The sequence below is a fragment of the Crinia signifera genome, chromosome 7, assembly GCF_055691185.1.
Source record: "Crinia signifera chromosome 7, ASM5569118v1, whole genome shotgun sequence".
In the NCBI taxonomy this organism is placed as follows: domain Eukaryota; kingdom Metazoa; phylum Chordata; class Amphibia; order Anura; family Myobatrachidae; genus Crinia; species Crinia signifera.
This window is the reverse complement of record NC_139223.1, coordinates 189,263,185-189,290,499: the sequence shown is the minus strand read 5'-3', so window position 1 is coordinate 189,290,499 and position 27,315 is coordinate 189,263,185. Positions and strand designations below refer to the sequence as shown.

The window sequence follows — 27,315 nt, the reverse complement described above, 5'->3', positions numbered from 1 at the left end:
TGCTTTACAGCGTTTGAGTTCCCCCCTTCCAGCTTGTAGGTCCCTGCCTGCTGCCTGGGCCTTTGGCTCAAGCCCAGATGCTGACACTAGTCCAGGCCTGACACTTCATTAGGAAGGCAGCCCTTCATACTGGGAATACATATCCGATCAGCCGTAAAACACATCATTTCTTTAAGTGTTGGTTTAACACCGCATCCCAACAGACTAATGTATTGTCCTATTAGCTTCTTATTTGTGTGATGCATTGCTCCCACTGCTATCTATGTAAATTCCTACTTTATCAGCCCGTGGTGGCAGCGCCGCTGTTTTAAATCAATTGGAACATTTGCACTAAACAACTCTCAGCCATTTGATTCCCTGAAGCAGTTTTGCATAAACGGGATGTTTATGAGTCTGATGCGGAGAACGGAGACAAAAGATTCTTCCTGTGATTACACAGAAGATGTGTAGACCGTGCGCCGCAATGTCGGAGATAAAATAATAAGCCTATAAATAGCGGAGGGAAACTAAAAACATAAAGCTTCTGTAGATGAACATAACACAGTGCTAGGTACTGTAATACTGACTCCTACAAACTGAGGCGTCATTTCATGGGAATACTGCCCCCTCCTGGTGTAGACTGTTCTCTGCATTCCTTACAGTATGCAAAGTCCCTCTCATTGGTTAATAAAACAGTGTATAAATCAATAGGGGCTTTTGAAAAATGTAGAAAGAGCGAGATCCAAGTTTTTCAAATGTTTTTTGTCTGGGGAATGTTTTCAATGGGACACCAATAAAATGCTATCAATTCTCCTGCTCCAGCCTCGTGTCCAGGTTATGGTCAGTAGGTCGACACCACAAGGTCGACATGCATGAAGGTCGACATGACTGAAGGTCGACATGACTGAAGGTTGACATGCTGGAAGGTCAACATGACTGAAGGTCGACATGCAGGAAGGTCAACATGACTGAAGGTCGACATGCAGGAAGGTCAACATGACTGAAGGTCGACATGCAGGAAGGTCAACATGACTGAAGGTCGACAGGGTCATAAGGTCGACATGGGGAAGGTTGACAGTCAAAAGGTCGACATGTGTATTTCATTCCCTACCATCCACTAGGGCGTGGTGGGAGAATAAAATATTGTGATGCGTTTCAGTGTCCGTGTCGACATCCGGGACAAAAAAAGCTAAAAACCCTATGTTGACCTTTTGACTGTCAACCTAATGACCCTGACAACCTAACTCATGTCCACCTTCAGTCATGTCGACCTTCATGCATGTCAACGTAGTGGTGTTGACCCAGTTGCTGCCTATCCAATGATCCATACCCCCCGCGTTCGCCCCTCTGGAGTGAATGCTCAAAGGGTTTGGGTTAGGGTTGACGACTTTTTAATGCTCCTCTCCGGGAGAAGCCCGGAGAGGAGACTTTCCTTACCCGATCGGGGGGCGGGGCTTGACGGTGGTGTCATTAAGCCCCGCCCCCACTACGGGAAATAGTAGAAATGACTGATATCCATGGAGGGGGCGGGGCTAAAATGACGCGTTTGTGCCATTTTAGCTCCGCCCCCTCCTCTGAGACCCACGGATTGCGGCATTTACATGCCGCGATTCGGGGGGTCCCCCAGATTCCGGGAGGGTTGCCCACCCTTCCGGGGGGCGGGGAGGGGGACCCGATTTTCGGGAGACTCCCGGGAATTCCGGGAGGGTCGGCAACCCTGGTTTGGGTATAGACTTGCATGCACAAACCTTCCAACATCGGCCGAATTCGGACTTGAACTAAAAAGGTCTGAATAGGCCCAAATGTTCCAAATCTGCAGAACCCTTGTTGTTCCTTATAAGATTAATTCTATGAATGGTGTCTAATTTTAGGTACAAAGCTAAATTAAAGGCAGGGAGAATAGAGGTTATGCCTAAGGGGGTATTCAATCCTGGACGATATTTTCGACCCTCAGAAAGTGTCAGTTTTCGCACAGAATAGATTGAATTAGCATTCAATCTATTCAATCTTTTGCTTTTATGAATTTCGGAAACAATCCGAAAGTAGTACAAGACGTAAATCTGCGAATCCATGTCTTTTACCGCTGAAATGGCCGCTAATTCGCAAATTTCATGTCTGCTTCCGCAAATGCAGATTCGGGTTTTCAAAGAGTTGAATCTGCAATGGGGAGTCCCAGGATGAAAACGGCCAGGACTATATAAGTGCTGGCCGATATTTATGAGCATCGGAAATATCGGCCAACACTTAATATCGCCCTGAGAGAGACTCCCACAACAATTGTTTAATAAGTAATAGATTGCTAGAAGTTAGTGATTTCCTGAAAGCATAGACGGGGAACTTTTGTTGGCCCTCCAGCTGTTATTAAACGACACATCCCAGCATGCCCTGCAAAAGCTTTAGCATGGCCAAATCAAGCAAAACTGCAGCAGGGCATGCTGGGATGTGTAGTTCAACAACAGCTTGAGGGCTGTATTTCTATTCAGCAATATATCTGCTACTGTATCTACAACAGCCTGTAAATGGTGATATAGTGACAATGGGAGGAATAAGGCATTACAGGATGTGTTGTAGGAGATATTAATGTGAATGTTGCTTTGGGGCATCTTTTGCCAAATACTATCAAATACGTGTTGTCTTACTCCCTCTGCTGTTGGTTGGTAGGAACTGCAATAATTGCAATGTCACAGCAGGTTACCAGTCTGTAGAGTGACTACACAGACACACATCTCCACCTCAAACCTGTTACTAATTACCAGTTACTAGCACTGATCATTTCTTATTGCTACTATAATACATTACAGTTAGTATATCTGGTATATACTATTGCACACAGGGACAGGAGGGACTGCCTGGGAGGGATCCCACCGATCCTTCTCCTAGTTTTTTTTTGTTCTTAGATTTGTGGCCTATAGGCTACAGTAGCACATTTACCAAGCATTCTGGATGTTGGTAACTTCATCAGGAAAGCATGGGGGCTGCTTTTGTGAACAAAATCAGGGGACTGTAATGATTTCTGCCCCAAACCCCCATAGATACATTAAATGGATAAAGCAAACAATAATAATTTTGCACATGGAACAAACCATGTTGCAATGCGAGGGATGCAAATGCAGGTTATGTATCCCTTATCCGGATATCTGTTATCCAAATTATTCCAAAAACCATCGTTTCTGGAATGTCGTTTTTTTTTACTAAAAGCACTACTGGGGACATATGTAATGGCACTAAAGCGGACATGATATGTAACTGGAACTACTGGGGACATACAGTATGTAACTGGCACTACTGGGATACCTGTAACTGGCACTATAGTGGTATATCTGTAACTGACACTACTAGGGAAATGATCTGTAACTGGCACTACAGCAGTACATCAGCAACTGGCACTACTGGGGACATGATATGTAACTGGCACTACTGGGGAAATTATATGTAACTGGCACTACTTATGGCATCTGTAACTGGCTCTAGTTGTGACATGGTATTTAACTGGTACTACTGGGGACATTTGTAACTGGCACTACTGGGGACATGATATGTAACTGGTACTACTGGGAACATCTGTAACTGGCACTACTGGGAACATGATATGTAACTGGTACTACTGGGGACATCTGTAACTGGCACTACTGGGGACATGATATGTAACTGGTACTACTGGGGACATGATATGTAACTGGCACTACTGGGGACATGATGTGTAACTGGCGCTACTGTGGACATCTGTAACTGGCACTACTGGGGACATGATATGTAACTGGCACTACTGGGAACATCTGTAACGGGCACTACTGGGGACATGATATGTAACTGGCACTACTAGGACATCTGTAACTGGCACTACTGGGAACATCTGTAACTGGCACTACTGGGGACATGATATTTAACTGGTACTACTGGGAACATTTGTAACTGGCACTACTGGGGACATGATATGTAACTGGTACTACAGGGGACATGATATGTAACTGGCACTACTGGGGACATGATATGTAACTGGCACTACTGGGACATCTGTAACTGGCACTACTGGGGACATGATATGTAACTGGCACTACTGGGGACATGACACTATATGTAACTAGCACTACTGGGGACATGATACTATATGTAACTGGCACTAAATGTGGGAAAGAAAATGATTGCTTAGCATTCAAACCAGTGCCTGAGATCGTACACAAACTTTGTTTCATGTTTTGAAATGCGTTATATCTTTGCATTTGTCAGTTATTCTCTCTCTCTCTCTCTCTCTCTATATATATATATATTATATATATATATATATATTTTCAGTACATCTTCTATGTTTTCTTATTAGAGTACAACGGTCTAAGGAGGTTATTCTGGTTGATACGCTCGCACGCCAATTCGCACACAAGACGAAATTTAGCTCATTACGCATGTGCAACTGCCACGGTGCGCTTGTGCAGGTTTGATGGTCTGTGCATGCTCGCACCCTTGCGCACAGCGGTTGTTTTACATGGATGATTAACCCCTTCAGCGCTCCCCTAAAAAAATAAAAAAAACACCACTGATGGGGTTAATCATCCATGTAAAAAAGCTTCCATGGTAATTATTAATCAACTGTAATTTAGTAAAATTACTGGCAATAAACACAATGACATGAGCCAAATCATGTAATTTCCTATAGTGCTCAGAATGGGTTGGCTGCGTGCGTATGGTTAGAGGTGTGAGTGAAATCACCCACAGAGGCTGCTCGCACGCTCAGTGCATGATCTTGCGGGCACGGCTATGTGACTAGGAGCACGCAAGTGTGCGGGTAATTTGAGTCCACTCCCATTTGGGTACTGTTGTGAACAAGCATAGGGTATGGGCATCGCTTCGTATGACTGCGTGCGACTGCCGGTCACATGGGTGCGTGCGAGCGAATCAACTAGAACAACCTCCAAAATGCTTTATGCTGCATTTCGGTGGGAACACTTTACAAACACAGATTATAATGAACACTTTGGCTTCCAGGTTTTGACCTGATTATGATGAAACACTTACAACACATGAGGATCATGGGTGAGATTTAATAGGATGAGAGATTCAAAAAGTGAGAGATTTGGTAAGAAATCTCCAGTTTTTTTAAAGCGGCAATCATTTACATGGCAAAAAAAGTTTGATTTTGAAGTGTAAATGATTGCCGCTTTAAAAAAACTGGAGATTTCTTCCCAAATCTCTCACTTTCTGAATATCTCATCCTATTAAATCTCACCCCTAGTGTCATAAATTTATTTCAAATCTTGTTAACTCACCATAAATGTGCTTGGTCTAGAATTGCCACCAATATCAAATCCACTCCATGAAACTTCTTGGTGACTTATAATATCATGATGATTGACAGTATTATCAGGGCCGGCGCCACCACTAGGCAGCTCTAGGCACCTGGAGGGCGGCAGTTCGCCCCTCACCCCCAGCGAACTGTGTAAAAAAACTGCTGCCCCGGCGTCCCTGCAGTGCTGGGGCGGTCAGGGTCTGTCCGTGCCATAGGGGTACCTGTGGCGCCGTCATGTGTATAAAGCTGGCTGCGGCCGGCGGGGTCCCTGTAGTGAATAGCAAATAACTAGCGCTATGCGCGCGGTGGCGCCGGAAGCGCTAGTTATTTGCTATTCACTACAGGGACCCCGCCGGCCGCAGCCAGCTTTATACACATGACGGCGCCGCAGGTACCCCTACGGCACGGACACCCCTGACCGCCCCAGCACTGCAGGGACGCCGGGGCAGCAATTTTTTTACACAGGTACCACCCTCCCCCCGGCACCGGGCGCCCCCCACCCCGACTCGCCTGGGGCGCTCTGGTGCCTTGCACCGGCCCTGAGTATTATTTTATATTATAACTATATAGCTGTCCACATTGGAATAGTCCAGACATGGACATAATGTTCTGAGTTGCTGCACATGAGAGAAACCTACTTATAGGCCCTTATTCAAATTTGATTGCGGTACACATTTGTTCTCAAAGTGTGCAAAACCACGTGCACTGCAGGTGGGGCAGATGTAATGTGTATAGAGAGAGTTAGATTTGTGTGAGTTATTTTGTTTCTGTGCAGGGTAAATACTGGCTGCATTATTTTTACACTGCAATTTACATTTCATTTTCTACACACCCCACCCAAATCTAACTCTCTCTGCAAATGTTACATCGGCCCCACCTGCAGTGCACATGGTTTTGCCCATTTTAAGAACAAATTTGTCCCGCAATCAGATCTGAATAAGGGCCATAATACAGTTTTAAGCTGTGTACACATGCTTAGATTTTTTTCTCAAATAGATTTTCACTAGCTGGGAAATGTTATGTACTAAAACTAAACTAATACACATGTATTCTAGATCCCTTCTTGGTAAAAACACTACAGATCATTTAGGAAGATTAGCACGTGGACAATTACTGTATCTAGTGTCTCCAAGCATCTTAAATAACCCTGTACATCACCATAAACCCTTCTATTTTAGTGTTTGGAGAATGACACTGATATATTAAATATATACGCGGCACCTATTAAGGTTTAGTGTTTAATGCCACTAAACTATGACCTGATTTCACGGGTAAATAAACCACAGAGTAAATACATTACATAGGTTTATTCATAAGTATATTTTATGAAGACTAAATCATCCGTCATAGCATACTGCACTGGTTAATACTGAAGTGGGATATTGCGCCTTTCAGGCCATTGTCTGTTTAAAATCTAATCCACAGTGCCATCTAGTGTACAAATAAAGCAGCTGCATTCATTATGGATGTAGGTAGAAGGCATAGTAACTGAAGATGGACAGTAGGCTGCATATACAAAACACGGACTCCTCCTGCTCAGCATTGGCATTTTGCACTCATGGCGCTTATAGATAGCAGCCAATTGCCCAACTGTACTTGTAGTTGTCTAAGGAATGGTTATAGGCACCTTGGGCCAGATGTATCAAGCTTCAAAAAGTGATAAAATGTAGAGTGATAAACAGCCAGCCAATCATCTCCTACCTGCCATGTTGCAGTCTGTGTTTGAAAAATGTCAGGTAGGAGCTGATTGGCTGGTTGTTTATCACTCTCCACTTTATCACTTTGTGAAGCTTGATACATCTGGCCCTTAGACATTTATTTTTTAGAGTCTCAATCAAATTCAAATAAAAGATGTTTTAGGAACTTTGTCTAGATTAATTGCACCTCCTGCAAATATCCATGTTTCATGAGTTTTTAACTTTATCCAAGTTACCTGCAGGTCTACTAAACAATAGGTAGCTCTAAGTTTAATTCAGGGTTGCCTACCCTCCTGGAACGGCCGGGAGGATCCCAAAAATCGGGACCCTCTCCTGGCCCTCCATAAAGGGGGGCAAGCCTCCCAGATTTCTACCTGTATCCTGCACCCCTCCCATCGGCAGGACCAAATGACATGTTCGTGTCATTGTGCCCCCCCCCCCCCCCCTGTTGTGCAATGCCTATAATACCAGCTTTGCACATCGTGGGGGACGTTGCCTGTGACATATCACCGTAGCTCCGCCCCATTTCCCCCCTGCATCAAAGAACTGGCTGTGAGAGGGCCGTGCAAAAGTAGGCAACCCTGGTTTAATTGTCTGTAAATGGCAACACGTCTGGATAGAAACACCACTAGCGTGACATCTGATCAGGACTATTCCATATAAACTAGATCAGCTGTTTCCCATATACTGTACATTCCTCAGGACACCCTAAAGCTGGCAATACACTTCAGTGGCAAACGCAGGATTTTCAGAAGGGGGTTTCCAGAGGGGCGGAGCAAAGCACGGAGATGGACACTTAGGTGACCCAGTATATGCCGGGTCAGTTAAAGTATTATAGATAGACCAAATGTATATAAATAATAATAATAATAAATAAATAAATAAAAAAAATATATATACATACATACATACAGGGGCGTCAACAGCAGTGTAGAACCCTGGGCATAGCAATGTATTGGGGCCCATACTGATCCTCCAGCAGTAGGGGTGGGGGAAGCTTTGATGTCCCGGGGGTGGTAGGGGGTATTATATCAACTACTCAGCATGTAGGGCCTGGATCAGTAATTTCCACTAATTACCCCTTTACTGCACAGATGGTGGGAGATGGGGTGGGAGAAGGGGGCATTGGGCTGAATGAAGGGGCCCTGATACATAACTTCCAGGGTGGTAGAGGATGTTTAATATGCAGAGGAGGGGTGTATAGTGGAGTGGGCTTATTATTCATAATTTTCTGGTGAGAGGACAGCTTGCTTGACTGCAGATATCTCCAGTTCCCGGAAATAGATTTCTTAGATTTTAATGGAATTGAAAACTAGAGATTCCCACCTACCAAATGGTATTGGGGACTAGGGGATCAGAGTTCAGGAGGCAGAGCAATCTGCCAACGAGAATATAAAACTATATACCAGGTGTGTGGAGCTGGAGCAGTAACCAGCTGCTGGAAGGCTGATATCACTGGTTCTGGGAAAAGTAAAGACAAGCTGCTAGTGTCGTTCAAAGGGGGAGAGTCCCAGCTTTTGGAATATACCCACAGAAAAACTCTAAGTCAGACAGAACCTGAAATATCTGACTGGGAAGGGCAATTAACAGGCTTGGATGGGGACCACTGCTTTGAAGTCAGATATCTCCGGTTCCCAAGGGCCGATTTTTACAATTCTTATACCCTTGGAAAGAGGGGACCCTCAGCTTTCAGTTAAGGGCCCTTAGACTCCTAGGGGGGTTTCTGGGTACTCAGAAACCCCCCCCCTGCGTGCGCTACTGCACTTATACAATTTGGGCCCTTTTCACCAGATTTCAACGGATCTGGCCTAGAAATCGGGTGAAAAGTGGCCAAATCATAAGCGCCTAACCTCCGATTCTGATCCGATGCGTGGTCCCGTGCACATCATATCGGATCCCCCCCCAACTAAGTACAACATGATCTCATACCTCCCAACTTTGTCCGTCCAGCAGGCGGGACAAAATTTCCGGGGCGTGGCCTAATTTGGGGGCGTGGTCTATGCTCGCGGCTCTTCCGCGAGGTCACGCCCCCATTTTGCCGCTATGGGGGCATGACCCAGAGGCTCTGTGAGCCTCTAGCCATGCCCCCAGCCCCCTGGCTGCGGGAATAGACGCTGTGCGCACAGCGTTTATTCCCCGCTCCTTAGCAGCTGACAGGGGGGACTCCCAACAGCCCCCCCACACCGCAGGACACTGCCGCCCGCGGGTGGGACAGCGGGACAGGCCCTGACAATCGGGACTGTCCCGATAAAATCGGGATTGTTGGGAGGTATGTGATCTTGCAAGGGGCAAAATTGAAAATTGCATCTTTAACTGGACTTTTAACCCTAGATGATAACTGTGTCGCATTGTTCATACTAAATAAACCAGTTTCCTGCTAGTTTGCAGTGGGTACCCTAAGGCAACCTGCACACAGTATAGCCGTGTCAAGGTAAGCTTGTACTATGATGCAGTGAGACTACTAGCTGGTTCTAGCCCCCAGAGTACATTATTCATGATCCCCTAAAGTGATCATTAACCTCCATCCTGGAAAATCCTCATGAATTTCTAACTAGAAGAATTTGATCTAACAAAGATCACTTTAGTAACATCTTGCGGTATATACCTTACCAGTGGAATACTATATTATTATTACTATAATATTGCAAAACCAACAACACAGTTGCACTGGAATATTCAGCCACTCTCAATACACTTGCAAATATAGCAAACATCCTAGTGTGTGTGTGTGTTGGTAAACTGAAACCAGAAATACTTTATCGCCACCTGGTGGACCTGGAGAAGAAATTCATCTGCAGATCACTCACTCGCTCAAACAAAAATGGACGTGTGGGCCTGAGGCACCTTTAATACAGTGCTTCTCAAATCTTCCTACATCTTGTATAGATGCATAGCACCAATACTAATAAGCTACAACACGTGCCACAATTATGGCAGGTTAGATTTTCTACAAGCCAATGTACTGTGTGTGGAAGTTGAAGGACTCCAAGGGGTATGGATCACTGGATAGACAGCAACTAGGTCGACAAACATTAGGTCGACACACTATGTCAACAAACAGGAAGGTCCACATGACTGAAGGTCGACATGCAGGAAGGTCAACATGCCTGAAGGTCGAAATGGGTTAGGTCGACGGGGTCATTAGGTCAACAGAAATATTAAGTCGACATGGGGAAGGTGGACAGTCAAAAGGGTGACATGGGGTTTTTCACTTTTTTTATGTCCCGAATGTCGACACAGTCGACATGGACACTGAAACGTAGCACCGGTGGATGGATGAAATACTGCCTGTCGGCACATGTAAGGGGGGGGAGCATTTTTGGACCTGGGCCCACAACTCTCTAGTTTCGCCTCTGCACTTTCCATTGATAGTATTCTCGTTTTTAGCGGAAAACATGTCTACTGCGATGTAAATGAATGGATGTGTTACTGCTACTATACATATTACCAAGGAACGTGCCTGAATTCACGATGGCTCACAAGTTCAGCACTGGGGCAAGCAGCTAATTGTCCCAATTATCTGTGTACCTCGCTCTGAAGAATCATGACAGCGTGGTTAAAATGATGGTGCTCCAAGGTAGCTGAGGTCCCGTACAGCTGAGACAACGCAGAGCCGCTCCTGTGGGTGGGAGAGAAGAGAGAGGCATCACATCAGCACAGTGTGTCCCAGTGCTGTCATTACTCCTGAGGAGCTGTACCACTGCCGCGCACTCACTGCTCACAGGCTGCGCTGCCGGCTCACAGACACACTCCATAGCATGCCTAACATCAGCTCATAGGTATATACACTCTGTACGTGCTGCAGCACTATCGGGTGCATTGCATAACATCACTGGTAAGTCAATCACAGGTTCTCTCAGTTGGGTAGAGAAAGCATTGAGAACCATCTATGTATAAAAAAAGGCTAATTACTCCTCACCTCTATGAATGTAGTACTTCCAGTGACCATTAGAGGCCACTTGACTGACCAAATTACTCCTTTGTGTTCTAAACGAACAGAAAGTGAAAGCTATTTTTGCAGGGACACTGATTTGTTCAAACTTGCTGGTTATGGAGAGAGGGAGCAGTGAAGACAGATAATGGAGGTAGGAGCAGATAGGGACTGTGGGGGGGGGGGGGGGGGGAGGTGGAGAGTTTGTGGGCTACAAACTGTCACAGCTCAAAGTGAAAGTACATTGCAGAAGCCGTCATTTTGACAGGCTTTTAGCTAGTCATGTAATAAAGCATAGCCCAATGTCTGCTTGCTTTTTGCAAGGGCCACCCGGGGACCCGGAAGGGTTGGCCCATGCAGGAGGGGCAAGGGGCATGGCACAGGAAGTTTAGGCTTTGCAGTGTTCTGCTGGAACTAGAATGAAGCTATTCAATGTGAATTGAATTGTTGAGTCCCTAGACCAGTGATTTTCACCCTTTTTCAACTCATGGCACACCAAACAAGATATTAATATTGCCAAGGCACACCATCAGACCTCCACATGGAAAATAACATTGGCCCCTGGAAAAAAAAAAAAACTCATTGGCTCCCATATGAAAAAACAATCACACTGGTCCTCACAGGTAACAAAAATAAAATACACTGGCCCTCACATGAACACAAGAGTGAATAACAGTTGAACTGGTGGTGGTGGTTGTAAACTGGTGTGGACATCTCTGGTTCTGGGGGCACAACTGAGAACACCTCAAGGCACACTGGTGTGCCACGGCACAGTGGCACACCACTTTCTGTGGAATAAGGCGCTGGAGAGAGCAATGGTGGGCCCACACGGTGCTGGCTACAGACTGTACAGCTGGGTTACAGAGCACAACAGCAGTAAGTCTAACCCTACAGTGCAGTGTGATGAGATGCTCGCTACCATTGGGGGGCTCGGGGCACTTAAGATTGGAGGATACAACCCCCACTCCTCCAGCTCTACACATTTTGTCAGCATTACCCCCACTATCTGACTGCACAGTGCTAGCGATGCAGGGGAGGGGGGTATATTAGATTGTGTATATCAGGCATGTCCAACGTTGGCCCTCCAGATGTTGTGAAACTACACATCCCAACATGCTTTGCAATAATTTTAGCATTCTCTAATAGCAAAACTGTGGCAAAGCATGCTGGGATGTGTAGTTTCACAACATCTGGAGGGCCAACGTTGGACATGCCTGGTGTATATTAAACATGGTTGCCTACCTGACCCTCTCCTTCAGGGAGAAAATGCTCTGTTCCTGGACTTCCCTGGTAATGTATGATTGCCATCACTTGTGGGGAGCTGGGTAACTGATAAGAAAGGTGTCACCACAGGTGATGGCAATCCTACATTACCAGGGAAGTCCAGGAACAGAGCATTTTCTCCCTGAAGGAGAGGGTCAGGTAGGCAACCTTGATATTAAATTGAAATCAATTGTGTATATTAGATTTAAACTAATGGCTTAATAATACCCGGGTACTGTTATAGCACCACATAACTGAGAGCAGTGGAATAAAGACAACTAAAACAACCTTAAAACACACGTACAAAAATAAAATCTATCATCTATCATTGTCACATGCAACAATAGCAACATCCTTTGTACTACTTGTATACTGATAGCACAATGGTTCTCAAACTCGGTCCTCGGGACCCCACACAGTACATATTTTCCAGGTCAACCAACAGCTGCATTCATTACTGACACATTTGAAAAGATCCACAGGTGGAGATAATAATATCACTTGATTCTGTGAGGAGACCTGCAAAACATGCACCGTGTGGGGTCCTGGGGACCGAGTTTGAGAACCTGTGTGATAGGACATAGGAGGACTCCCTGTGGGTCTCTATCATTACTGACTTATTCAAGTCAGTAGTTACAAGTTAGCTAGGTTGACCTCGATGGACTAACGTCTCTTTTCAGCCTTAATTACTATGTTACTAGGGCCACAGTCCCACTCTGCTTTGCACACTCTCTTGCTCTCATTCTAGGTGCCAGGTTCTTCCCACTGCTGCTGCACAAGAGGGAGACACCATGATATTAGTGTGCTCTGACTGGGGGACCCTGGGGTAAAGCATCCCCTGCACACCCATCCCCCGTAATTCAGCTCTGGCTGTGGCCCCAGAGCTCTCTCAGAGAAAATAAACTCGCTACCTACTAGGAATGGCCATCAACCATCGAGGATTAGAAAATATCATGCCATCAATGCGGGAGAATCAGATGGTTTCCCACCATTGATGTCAAGCTTAAACGAATAGTTTAATTTTTCTTTTTCCTGGGACATAGAGCATAGCTCCGCCCAGGACACCCGTGAAGCCCCATTCCTGTATTCTGATTGGCTCACAGGCCAATCAGTCAAATAAATTGGATGACCATCGATATGTAAAACCCTCGATGGTCATCCATTGCATAGTTATGGCAAATGGCAAAGGGAACGATGGCCATCCCTACTACCTACACTAGGTATTCCCAACCTCGGTCATCAGGGCAGTGCAGGTTTTACTGATATCCAGACTTCAGCACAGATAGCTAAATCCAAATAACATAGGTACCAATTAAAAAGTGGACTGTCAGTTTGCCTTGAGAACCTAGATTGGGAATGCTTGACCTACACAATGGCCGCTTTCATCCTGTGAGTTAGGACTCGCCTGTCACAGTGATGGACATAATTGTTAATTGCTGTATCTATGGTAATGGGGTGACATCATATATCCTTTTAACTACTTTGCTATGAAATGTCATTTTAGGTTGTGAGATAACGGGGAGATGCATCAAACCTTCCCATAACAACCAGCCATCTTCTGTCACTTTAAATAAGATGCTAAGCAACATCTAGCAGCCGATTGGTTGCCACTTGGGCATCTTCTATACTTTTTCTCTTTAGAAGTTTGACAAATCTCCCCGACGATAACTTTTTTGCACGAAGGGTCCCCCTCGTATTAGAACACTCAGTGAATCAGAGCTTAGGGGGAGACTCTGATTTTCTCGGGAAGCTTCTCATTGCGATACCTCTTCAAATGGCCCAGCAGCTTGATCTCATGTGATGCACCACTTTACATAGGATGAATCGCATGCGATCCCAAACATACCAGCAATCTTCGGGTCCAATCGGATGCGCACAGGACCACACATCGGATTGGAATTGTAAGTGAATGTCATCTGATTTTACACTTTTCACTCGATTTATCGGCCCAATGCATTGAAAAATGAGTGAAAAAGGCCCAAATCGCACTAGTTCAAGACAACAAAAAACCTGCAGCACAGCCTCTCTCCCCAGCTCAGCACAAGCTGCTCAGTGCCGTGCGCGGAGCCCGGTAGAGAGACAACTGCAGCGGCAGTTTGTCATCTCTCTCCCTCTCATTTATTTTTTTCGGTACTTGTGTAGTTTTACGGCGGCAGTTACGCCGGCAGCGTAGAGCGTTCCTGTCAGAATCAGCGTAGTGTTCCCGCGGGCAGCGTAGTTAGTGTAGTCAGTCAGAAGTAGCGTAGTGTTTCCGCGGCCGCTTAAACGTCCCTGGCTGCGTTTTCAGCGTAGGCTGCCGCCGTGAAACTACACAAGTAACTACCGTACTGTTACCGGGAACTGCATCTCTGTCCCCAGTGTCCCTGGCAAGCCTACTCAGCGCCTCTCTCACACCGCCGGCGCCAGCATGATCCCCTCTCTTTGGCGGAGAGGGGATCATGCTGGCGCCGGCGGAGAGGCGCTTCATCTGTTTGACACGCGGGAGCGTCTCAGACGCTCTAGCAATGAGACGCTCCTGCGTCTGAGTAGCTATTAGGGCAGGGTACAGCAACCCTGCTTACAGGGTTAGGGGTTCTGTAGCGCCTTTTCAAGCCCCCACTATCCACACGCGTTATGCGTCCTCCCAACCTTTTCACACCCCCACTATTCATGTCGGCGTGGAGTTGATTCTATATAGTGTGGTGAGCGCAGCGCTCGCCACACTATATAAAATCAACTCCACACCGACGTGGATAGTGGGGATATGAAAAGGCCAGGAGGACGCATAGCGCGTGCGCTCGCCAGGCTTCGGGCTGCCGTGGATAGTGGGGGCTTGAAAAGGTGCTACAGAACCCCTAACCCTGTAAACCTTCTTGGAAGGCTTCCCATAATATTTTATGGGGAGGGGGCCCCGAAGTAGTCTGCACATGGGCATCCTCCTTTCCAGAAGCGCAAATGCAACTTATAAATGTTTTCTATTCTTTGGCCCCCTGTAGGGTGGACGTTATTGCTTGAGAAAACATCAGCTCATGAGTCTGAGTTTACAGGAGCCCTATATATATTCACACACGAGCCGTCACTGCATGCACAATCACCTGGGGGTCTATCATCACAGTGTTGTCTACCTACACACAGGGGCGTAACAATGGTACTGCAGCCCAAGTGTTGGCTTGGAGGAGCCACTGGTAACAATCAAAAACACTTGGAAATGAGCATGAAACCCCTGGCAACGAGCATGTAACCCCTGGCTACGAGCATGAAACCCCTGGCAATTAGCATGAAATGGCTAGCGATGAGCATTTAACCAATGGCAACAAGGAAGAAATCCCTGGCAACGAGCATGAAATCCCAGGCAATGAGCATGACACCCCTGGCAATAAGCATTTAGGTAAAAAAAATTATAATAAATGTAGGGGGTGGAGGTGCCATAATTTGTTTTTGGCAGGAGAGCCTGGCTGTTCCTGCTAATGAAAAATAGCCCACACAAAATGTCCGCCCCCTTACAGCAGACACTTTTTTCTTCTAGCATTCTCAAAAACGGTCTGCTGTTAGGGGCAGCCATTTTGTGAGGGTCATTTTTATAGTCACGCTATAGTTACCCTCTTTTTATAGTTACGCCACTGAGGGGCAGACCCTCTTTTTAACCCAAATCCCAATTTAATTCCTTATAAACTGCTGTACTTCTATTCCGGTTGTGCCAGATGTATTTTGTAGATCTGTTTGGATGAAGTCAACAACCGGCTCCACGTTCCTTCTGGAATTCTAATTTGTAAACTATAACATCCCCTCTACATGTATTTATGTAAATATTAACATGTTCTGGTATTTTTAGCTGTGTTTTGTGGTATGCACATGCCTACAAGCACAATCCTGTATAAATTGTGGATTTGTGACTATCGATTATAGCTGAAGGTATTTGGATTTCTGCAAGAATTCCCCCCAATACCGTTTGTTTTTAAGTTATCTTCCCCCAGCCAATCATATGGATTTTCACACATGGCAACCTCATGTGATTGGCTGCTAATGAAAGGGAGTCCCAGTAATTTCTGAGAGAACTTTTGTGCGGTTGTTTTTATATGTTAACACTTGGACTATGACAGATGAGGAAAATAACATTTTACTTTACATGTAATGAAGTTTTCAATAAGTATTTTCTGGAGTTTTTCAGATTACATGTTTCCCCTTTGTTATTCTTTTGGCATTGAACAAGAGGATAATGGATGGTTAATTATATTTAAAATGTTAGGATGACAAACGTGTGGTTGTAAAGGTGTTAATTACCATGGCTCCCACATCTTAGGATGCCTAGAAGAGCCCCCGTGCTTTTCAGCATGGGACTATTGGATTTTAGGATAGGTCTCGTGCTGGACACCCTGGCAGGGCTGTCTTAGCATCATTGTAGGCCCTGGCAAAGCAATGCCCTGGGGCCCCTGCCTACCCATTCACAGGAATAAATGTAAATAATATTAACTTACCCTTCCTACAGTCCAATGCAATCTCTCCACATCCTTTTTAATGCAGTGAATGGCTGTTAAAATTTTGATTGGTGGATAACTCCAACCATCGACCAATCAGCATGCTGACACCCATTAACAAGCTGCCTGTAGGCTGGAAGGTAGGTAGAGAGTGCTGACTGTCTCTGTGTAATTAACAATCAGAACAGCCAAACATTCGCTACTTGCCTCCCAAGAAGCTTCTGAGGAACCAGTCCAGGGGACAAATGCTCCTGGCCCAAACAGCCCGTGCTCAAGGGGTCCCTAAACAGCTCCCCAGTGAGCCTGTAAGATGGGGCTGATTTTCAGTATACAACATGGAAGGGAGGACATTACCTTTTATGTTTAATTATTCAGTAAAAAACTAGATTTGGATTGCAGAGATATGTATAGATTTTGTTGGGGAACGTTGTAGAGGTTATGGTAATTTTTAGTTACCACCATGTTCTGTACCAAAGTTTACACTTCCATGGACCAGTGATAAACAAACAGCCAATCAGCTCCTGCCTGACATTTTCCAAACACAGTCTGTGACATGGCAGGCAGGAGCTGATTGGCTGGTTGTTTATCACTCTCCATTTTATCACTTTGTGAAGCTTACTGCATCTGCCCCCATGTCTGTATACATTGCTGGGTTCTATAAAGGTTAACTGGTGAAACCGCCAGATCTGCTGTGCAGAAGGGTGCGCAATACCCAGCGGCATCATTTATCATGGTCTGTTTCGGTCTTACCCAGCGCTCTGAGTGTGTGGTGGTGGAGGAGCAGCGCACTCTAGCACTGCAGAGAACAGGGGCGGCGGAGGCTTCATCCTGTGAATGGTTAAAAATGTGTCAGAGAAAGAACTAAGGAATGTAATTATGGAATGGGGAATTGTTGTGAGGGGGAGGAGAATAGAATTGGCTGTCAGGAGAGATTTATAGGCCTTACTATTTCACTTCTGGATCCCGGCCTATGGAGACAAGATGGGTTTTCATTCTCTAGAAATGAGTGTAAGAGATTATGCTAGGAAATGAATAGACGAGTCCCCCTGGAGTGCTTCCCGCAAAGCTGCACAATTCTGATATTTAATCTGCACGGCAGCTGCAATATAGCAGGGGGCAGGAAGACGACACCCGAGCAAAATGATCAAGGGTCAGGTTTACCCAGAGCAGTGCGAGAAAGCATTACTCCGCTGTGCTAAGCGTACACTAGTAGCACTTACACGCTGTCGTATCTATCGCGCTCTTCTTCTGCAGGAGGGAATCCAGAGCTTGTTACATTAACCCTTTCATTGCCAACATCTCTGTGAGAAATGTGCAAAATATCCGCTAAAAAATGCCAGCGTCGCTCACATTTGTTATACAAATTCAAATAAAAACGTTGTGTAAAAAAAGATTATATTTCCTATATAAGGTAAACATTACGGGTCATTATGAGGAATAAAAATGTTTGCTTGGCAATTTTCACACCGCTTTTGACAAATTCACTTGGCACGCAAAGGGTTAAATTCCTTCCCCCAACCAATGGCAGACATATACTTTATTTTGTGTGTAATCTTTAATTTTTTTTATTTCTTTGGTTCGTTTACTATATTAAAAGGAAGACTGGCATTTAATAATTTCAGGTACCGTGCAACTTTAATGATAGGATTACAGTATGAATTCGTAAGAAAAATTATTTTTCATGTAAAGATTGAGGAGCCTATGTATTATTCCTTAAAGTAAGTGAAAAGCTTTTTTCACATACTTTTGTTACACCCCTTTCACCTGGTTGTTCCGGGTGGAGGGGCGATGTGAAAGTACCAAAACTTATAACCCAGGTCGACCAAACCCAGCAATTAGACTTGGGTTATAAGAAGGGTTAAACCTGGGTCACCCTGTGTATAATGGATGACACGGGTTTAGTGTGAAAGGATCTGAGCCTGGTTAGACCCAGGCTTTCCTATGTGAAAGTGGTATAATAAAGTCATAATAGGGTTATTCATTAAATAGATAATTCAGAAGGTATTACCGCTAGCTCCTGCTTACCCTGCAGACCTGATGTGGTCTGCTGTCCTTATTTACTAATATAGAGACCTTCATTCATCAAACTTCCAAACTTTGGTTTGCGCATTCGTGCCTTACGGCAGAAGGAGTCAACCAGGAGTGAAGGAATCCAATCACATGCCTTTCCCAAACCTGGACTTCCTTTCTATAGTCCTGGGAAGAGGGGCGGGAATAAATACCATCTAAAGATGCATTGGCATAACAATAGCCTCGCAGACCCTGCGGGGCTATTGTAATGCCGCTGCCGCCTGCCGGGACCTGCAGCATCTGTGGCCGGGACCTGCAGATTTACTTGTCTGCTGTCCCGACTCCCCTCCTGGCTCCTGCTGCTAGAGAAAACGGACCATCACAAAATGTCCGCCCCCATACAGCAGACCGTTTTTGAGGATGTTAGAAGAGGTGGCAGCCTCCTCTAGCATCCTCAAAAACTGTCTGCTGTATGGGGGTGGACAAGATCTGCGGGTCTCTGCCACAGAAGCGGCATGCGGAGGGGTAAGGCAGGGGGGTGGGCGGTTACTGACAAAATTTTCGGCAGGGGGGGGGTGCAAAGTTCAGAGATGATAAATAGACCCCCTAGCGAGTACCACAACTGAGAAGAAAAAGCAAATGTTGATAATTCCTTGACCTCAATGTGACCAATGTGAGCAACAGAAAATAAGGGTTGAATGTTAGAGGCCTGCACAAAATATAACATTAGAATTGCTGGCATGGAGCGCAAGTAACCCTGAAATGAACAGGCCAGGAAATAAGGCTTTCCTAGTGACATTGCAGACCATGTGGCATAGATAGGTGGACTTACTTAGCTTGGAAGGCGTTATTGGTTCCTCTGTGATCGAGATCATGACATAGACACCCGACGAGCACAGCCAGAATCTCAGTCTCGGTCAGAATTTCCTGGAACCCCGCTGTCTGCGGATCAGAAATGAACAATTCTGTAAGGCGATGACGTAGCAAGCTTGGAAATAATACCTGGTAATATAAAGGGCAGTCACCGTTTTCTTCCTATTTAACTAATCATTTGGAGCTAAAGAATAAGAGCAAATTAGATTAGTACTTTGTGAACTCTTTATATGCTTCACCATTTTATTTATTACCAGTTAGTTATATAGCACCAGGGGTGTAACTACCAGAGGCAATGGAGGCTCCTGCCTCCAGGCCTTAAAGGGGCACCTGCTGGTTCTCAGTGGGATCCAAGTGTGACCGCTGATCTTCCAATGGAGCTTTGAGGCGCATTCCTGCTTCTCAGGAATTAATCAGCTCTGTCCAAGGAACCCTTGTAATAAGGGTCAGGAAGGCTCCCGCCTGGTACCGCTTGGTCTGTGCTGCTGCATGCAACAGTGCACCTGCCGCCGCTACTGGACTGTGAGATGGGGCCTGATTCATGCTGCAGACGGCTGAATCTTGTCAGTCTGACCCTTCAGCCATTGTCACACCTCATAGGCGAGGGGGCACCAATTTTCAACTTGCCTTCAGGCGACTGGGATGAACTGACATCGCTGTATAGTGCACAAATATTCCGCAGCGCTTTACAGAGAAACAGTCACATCAGTCCCTTCACCAGTGGAGCTTACAATCTATATTCCCTACCACATATACACGCACACATTTTGCTGTTGTTTATATTGCAGTTAGCCATTTCTGATAATGAAAAAGATTCCCTTATACAATCTGGTGTCTGCTTAGAGGTGGTCTGGGGTCTCCATTACGTGACCCACAAACCTCTCCAAAACCAATGTAGTTACCCCCCATATTTAAAGGTAATAAGGGGCTTATTTATTGTGTTGTGGTCAATCATCATTTTTCCCCAAATGACTATTTTACAGTAGTGGTGCTCAGGGGGCCACAGAAAGAAGAGGGGGGCATGACCCAATCACGGAAGTGAAGCCACGAGTCTTTAAGGCGGCAGGGGCAAGAAGACCTCATCCTTCGCAGGGCCACTCCAGGAAACCTGGGCCTAAGTACTAATTAGTACCTGCTCGCCCCATCTGTGTCATTACCAGGCAGTGGTGGTGAGGTGGCCTGGGTCCCGCTCCCCCTCCCCCATTGAAGGGAGCTGGGCAGTGGTGCAAAAGATGACAGGCTGCCACCTCAACACAACCTTTCTCCCCAGCTGGGTTTTTTTCCCACAGGGGCATGGACACGCACCCTCCAGGAGACCCCGCCCCACTGGTGGCCACTCCCCCTCATTTTACTGGGGCCGGCCGACCTGTCGGCTTCCCTGTTGATGGTGCTAGGCCTACCATACTATACCTTTATACAGGTACACTAATGAATTACACATGTTCTGTAGCTGGCTGACAAGCCGGCATTGCACCTGGGAACCTGTGTAATCTATAAGCGTCCTGATGTAACTGGTAAAGCGATAGTGTAAGCTATGGATTTTCTCTTTACTCTTCACCAGAGCCGGTTTTCCCGGGACCACCATCCAGCCAGGAGAATTTTAAATGGGCACAAAATAATTATTTCCTTGATGCGATCCACAGCGATAATAAATCATAGGTAATTTTGGAAATTTGAGAACCTTCATAAAACAGCCGCACTAAAGCCAATACAATTGGACTCTCTAGAATTCAGGGGCAGATTTATTAAGCGCAGTGAAGTGATAAAGGGGGGAAATTTACTAAAGGAAATTTGTAAAAAATAGGTGTATTTGTATCCAGAAATACACTTATTTTTGACATTTACTATCCTGAAAATACGGCAATTCGTATTCGTATTGATAGCACATCAATACGACTACAAATTGCCGTATTTTCGGGATAGTAAATGTCAAAAATAACTCAGGGTTGCCGACTTTCAATAAATCCTCTCCGGGAGAAGCCCGGAGAGGAATCTTGCATTACGATTTGGGGGGGGCGGGGCTTAACTGTGACGTCATGAAGCCCCGCCCCCATTACGGCAAATAGCCGAACTGATATCCATGGAGGGGGCGGGGCTAAAACGACACGATTGTGCCGTTTTAGCTCCGCCCCCTCCCCTGAGACCCGCGGATTGCGGCATATAAATGCCGCGATCGGGGGGCTCAGTGGGGGTCCCCCTGATTCCGGGAGGGTTGCCCACCCTTCCGGGGGCCGGGAGGAAGGACCCGGTTTTCGGGAGACTCCCGCAAATTCCGGGAGGGTCGGCAACCCTGAAATAACTGTATTTCTGGATACAAATACACCTATTTTTTTTACAAATTTCCTTTAGTAAATTTCCCCCAAAGTGTCTGGTCTTTAACACTGGCCAATCAGCTCCTACCTGTCATTTTTCGAACCAGGCCTGTGACTTCACAGTTAGGATCTGATTGGCCGGTGATAAAGTACCAGCCACATTATCACTTCTCAGAGCTTATTAAATCTGCCCCTTAATACCTAGAATATAATACACAGATGTCTTGGAATAGGTATTGTATGCAGTATGGATCTCAGACTACACAGCTGCCTGATATTATTACAGTTATATGGCCACAGAAATATCAGAACACAGATTCATTAATAACAAGGAAAGGAAAAGTAGAAGGTAAAGTAAAATTCCATGATCACTATATTTTCTCAATGAATATTTTAGTAACGTTTTACGTTTTAATGACTTTGTAAACAGTACTGATGGTTGGCAACAAGATGTTTATAAAGGTTGGTTGCAAATAAATAAATAAATAAATATATACAGTATATATATATATATATATATATATATATATATATATATATATATACACACAAGAAATGCTCGGCACTCCACTTGAAGCTTGCAACTTGTGCGGTGCTCTTGTTCCCATGCAGGGATATGTAAAGAAGCATTTGTAGATACAGGCACTCGCAACATACAGCAGGATCCTACTGTATGTTGCGAGTTCTTATATCTACAAACGCTTATATATATATATAGATATATATATATCTATATATATATATATATATATATATATATATATATAGCAACGCTGTCCGGCATCTATCAGTGAAATGAGGGGAGCCAGGGGCTGCCCAACTGCATGGAGAGCGATGGGCACACTCCAAAAATGATGATAAAGTGGGTTGTGGTACCTCTGCCAGAGACTATGCCCCTCCCACCTGAGACCCCCATCCCTATCCCACCATGTACATGCATAAAGTTTTACCATTGATGGCTAATGCTGGCCACACATCAGACCAACTTTCATCCAACCATCCAACTAGTTGGTTGGATGGAATAAAAATCTGGTACTGGGTGGGAGCAAATGACAAAGAGCAATTTGCTCACAAACCCAGGAAAATGAACAAAAATATTCAGTGAAATTATTTAAATCAAACAGATACAACTACATTTTGTCCATTTTCAGATTTTTGGAGCAAATTACTGAATTACAAATTACATTTGCTCCCATCCAGTACCAGATTTTTATGCCATCCCACCAACTAGTTGGCTGGTTGGATGAAAGTTGGTCTGATGTGTGGCCAGCATAGTAGACATCGACTATCTTGCAGTGGCCATTCCTAACCCTTTGTTCCATCCTACATTAAATCTTCCCAGTGTGTACGGCCAATCTCTGCTGGTCGAGGGCGAAAGGGAATTCGACCCTACCATGGGGATGACTTTCCGTCACGCAGGTATGTGGCCGGCCCAAGCCACTGACAGATACTGTAAGGGTGTTGGTTCCAATTTAGGAAATCCAAGATCTTTTCCACCCAGGGAGAAGGAAGGAATAGCATTTGATTGTCTTCTTTTAACATATAGGGTGGTATTTGATCCCAAAGTCTTCAATATCATCAGTTTTCACGTATGATAGATCGAATTCACATTCTATTGAATTATTTTCTAGTGTTTTCCATCTACTATAAATATTCTGAAAGTCGGAAAAGACGTGGATCGGCAAATCCACATCTTTTTCAATGGAAATGGACATTAATTAAACACCGAATCTGCAGCAGCGATTCCTGGGTGGAAACTGACAGGATTGAACAGGTCATTGCCGGTGTTTCCAACTATCGGAAATATTGGCCAGGATTGAATACCCCCTCCTTAGCATTATATGAAAAATCAGAGTACTTAAAAAGCTTAAAAAGCAGCCAAACGACTGATGAGGAATGGATTCTGTGGGACCAGACACTACAGTAAGAATGAGTTATAATTCCAGAGTGAAGGATCTTAAAGTGAGTTATGAAGGTCATTCTTCTCCACAGAAATGAATTGTGCGATATGGTGATAACCTACTTTTATGCATTGTGCCATAGGTAAAGTAGGGCTTTAATTATCATTTTTATTCCTTCATATCTGAATACATAAAGTTGCCACAAAATGCATAGAGAAAAAGTCATTTTGCTTTGTAGCTGTACGATATACAGAAATGTATCCAATCTCTGAAATGAATACTGCACGGGCTTTGTAACGGTTAGCATTACCGCCTCGCAGCACTGAGGTCAAGGGTTCTGTCCCCACCATGTGTTATATATACGGGGCAGTACGGACGGTGTAATGGTTATAGCATTACTGCCTCACAGCGCTGAGGTCATGGGTTCTATCCCCACCATGTGTTATATATACGGGCAGTACGGATGGTGTAATGGTTAGCATTACTGCCTCACAGCACTGAGGTCATGGGTTCTATTCCCACCATGTGTTATATATACAGGGCAGTACGGATGGTGTAATGGTTAGTATTACTGCCTCACAGCACTGAGGTCATGGGTTCTATCCCCCCATGTGTTATATATACGGGGCAGTACGGATGGTGTAATGGTTACATTACTGCCTCACAGCGCTGAGGTCATGGGTTCTATCCCCACCATTTGTTATATATACGGGGCCGTACGGATGGTGTAATGGTTAGCATTACTGCCTCACAGCGCTGCGGTCATGGGTTCTATCCCCACCATGTGTTATATATACGGGGCAGTACGGATGGTGTAATGGTTACATTACTGCCTCACAGCGCTGAGGTCATGGGTTCTGTCCCCACCATGTGTTATATATACGGGGCAGTACGGATGATGTAATGGTTATAGCATTACTGCCTCACAGCGCTGAGGTCATGGGTTCTATTCCCACCATGTGTTATATATACGGGGCAGTACGGATGGTGTAATGGTTATAGCATTACTGTCTTACAGCACTGAGGTCATGGGTTCTATCCCCACCATGTGTTATATATACTGGGCAGTACGGATGGTGTAATGGTTACATTACTGCCTCACAGCACTGAGGTCATGGGTTCTATCCCCACCATGTGTTATATATACAGGGCAATACGGATGGTGTAATGGTTAGCATTACTGCCTCACAGCGCTGAGGTCATGGGTTCTATTCCCACCATGTGTTATATATACGGGGCAGTACGGACGGTGTGATGGTTACATTACTGCCTCACAGCACTGAGGTCATGGGTTCTATTCCCACCATGTGTTATATATACGGGGCAGTACGGATGGTGTAATGGTTACATTACTGCCTCACAGCGCTGAGGTCATGGGTTCTATCCCCACCATGTGTTATATATACAGGGCAGTACGGACGGTGTGATTGTTACATTACTGCCTCACAGCACTGAGGTCATGGGTTCTATTCCCACCATGTGTTATATATATACGGGGCAGTACGGATGGTGTAATGGTTAGCATTACTGCCTCACAGCACTGAGGTCATGGGTTCTATCCCCACCATGTGTTATATATACGGGCAGTACGGATGGTGTAATGGTTAGCATTACTGCCTCACAGCACTGAGGTCATGGGTTCTATCCCCACCATGTGTTATATATACGGGGCAGTACGGACGGTGTAATGGTTAGCATTACCGCCTCGCAGCACTGAGGTCAAGGGTTCTGTCCCCACCATGTGTTATATATACAGGGCAGCACGGATGGTGTAATGGTTAGCATTACCGCCTCGCAGCACTGAGGTCAAGGGTTCTGTCCCCACCATGTGTTATATATACGGGGCAGCACGGGCTTTGTAATGGTTAGCATTACCGCCTCGCAGCACTGAGGTCAAGGGTTCTGTCCCCACCATGTGTTAAATATACGGGGCAGCACAGATGGTGTAATGGTTAGCATTACCGCCTCGCAGCACTGAGGTCAAGGGTTCTATTCCCACCATGTGTTATATATACGGGGCAGCACGGGCTTTGTAATGGTTAGCATTACCGCCTCGCAGCACTGAGGTCAAGGGTTCTATTCCCACCATGGCCATAACTGTGTGGAGTTTGTATATTCTCCCCCCCTCACAATCCAAAAATATACTGGTAGGTTAATTGGCTCCCAACAAAATGAACCCTAGAGTGAATGGCCCTCATTCTGGTCTGCTCAGTACGCTGCAAAGCTTGGCGACAATAACAGCGGAGGGAGATAAAATACCAACCAATCAGCTCCTGATACTTTTCAAACACAGGGGTCGATCCTATTAACCCCGATGGGTATGAATTGCCATGCGGGCGCCGTTTTAACACTGAAACGGCCCCCGGATTAACCCTAACTCGCACCCTTTGCAGGAAATCGCTGAAAATTGCTTGCACCCCTATGGAGGTGCGAGCACTTTTCAGCAAATTCAGGCCAACCATGAAGTGCACCTGGTGTCGTCATGATTCTCAAACACTGGGCGCATTTGCGTGGCCTAATTTCGGGGGGCATGGCCTATACTCGCGGCTCTCCCGCGAGGCCACGCCCCCCATTTTGCCGCTATGGGGGCATGACCCAGAGGCTCTGTGAGCCTCTAGCATTGCCCCCAGCCCCCTGGCTGCGGGAATAGACGCTGTGCGCATAGCGTTTATTCCCCGCTGCTTAGCAGCCGACAGGGGGGACTCCCAACAGCCCCCCCTCACCGCGGGACACTGCCGCCCGCGGGTGGGACAGCGGGACAGGCCCTGATAATCGGGACTGTTGGGAGGTATGTAATGTATGCAGCAGTGTGCCCAACTCTTTCTATGCAAGACGCACAACCACATACATTGCAGCAGGTAGTGCTACCGCTACAGCACATGTTCACGGCACCATCAGAGCATGTCTTTTGAGACTGGGTGAGATGTCATTGTGTCTCTCCCAGTCCAGTCCCACAGTGCCCTGATTCTACAGTATATGTGCTGTGTGGGCTTAATGAGTAAGGGGCATTGCTGTGTGGTGTAATGTGAATAAGGTACACTACTATGCAACATAATTTAAATGAGGGGTACTATTGTGTGACCACACCCCTTCTCCCTATTTCAAATATGGTAGGGCACAATGCACTTTCTGTCACAGGGCACCAAAATGTCTAGGCATCAGACATTGTACCTTGCAGTCCATAGGGGTGTGCAGGAAAAGGCACATTGTCATACATTGCGCAGAAAACGGCAATGTAGGCTCACTTTTAATTGAATAAGTTCAATCATAATAAACAAAGAAATAGTAGTTAAATAATAATAAACAAACCAAATATATGAAAAAGGTGGACATAAAGAGTCAACATGAGTTTTTTATGATTTTTTTTTTTAAACCGACATGTTCATACTTTACCCTCCCAGTGGGCGTAGAAGGAGAATATAATAGTGTGCCCAAAACATGGCGAGCACAGCCAGCCACGCAAGGGGACACTTATATGGTTCCCAAAATGTGAAAACCCATGTCGACCTTTTGCTTGTGTCAATGTTTTTCATGTGTCAACCTATTGACTGTTGATCCACACCCGCCAGGGGCAGTAGATACACCCCTGAATAAACCTCTATATATGCTTGTCC

General features: G+C 45.5%; 1 protein-coding gene across 1 annotated transcript in view; it reads right to left on the bottom strand.

Moving 5' to 3' along the window:
• Positions 1-27,315, bottom strand: part of PDE11A (phosphodiesterase 11A) — a 383,685-nt gene that overhangs the window by 71,131 nt on the left and 285,239 nt on the right. The window contains exons 13-14 of the mRNA XM_083154719.1: positions 19,448-19,557; positions 10,486-10,576 (exon numbers count right to left, since the gene is read on the bottom strand). Coding sequence (XP_083010845.1) covers positions 10,486-10,576; positions 19,448-19,557 — 201 coding nt within the window. The remainder of the gene's footprint in view (positions 1-10,485; positions 10,577-19,447; positions 19,558-27,315) is intronic.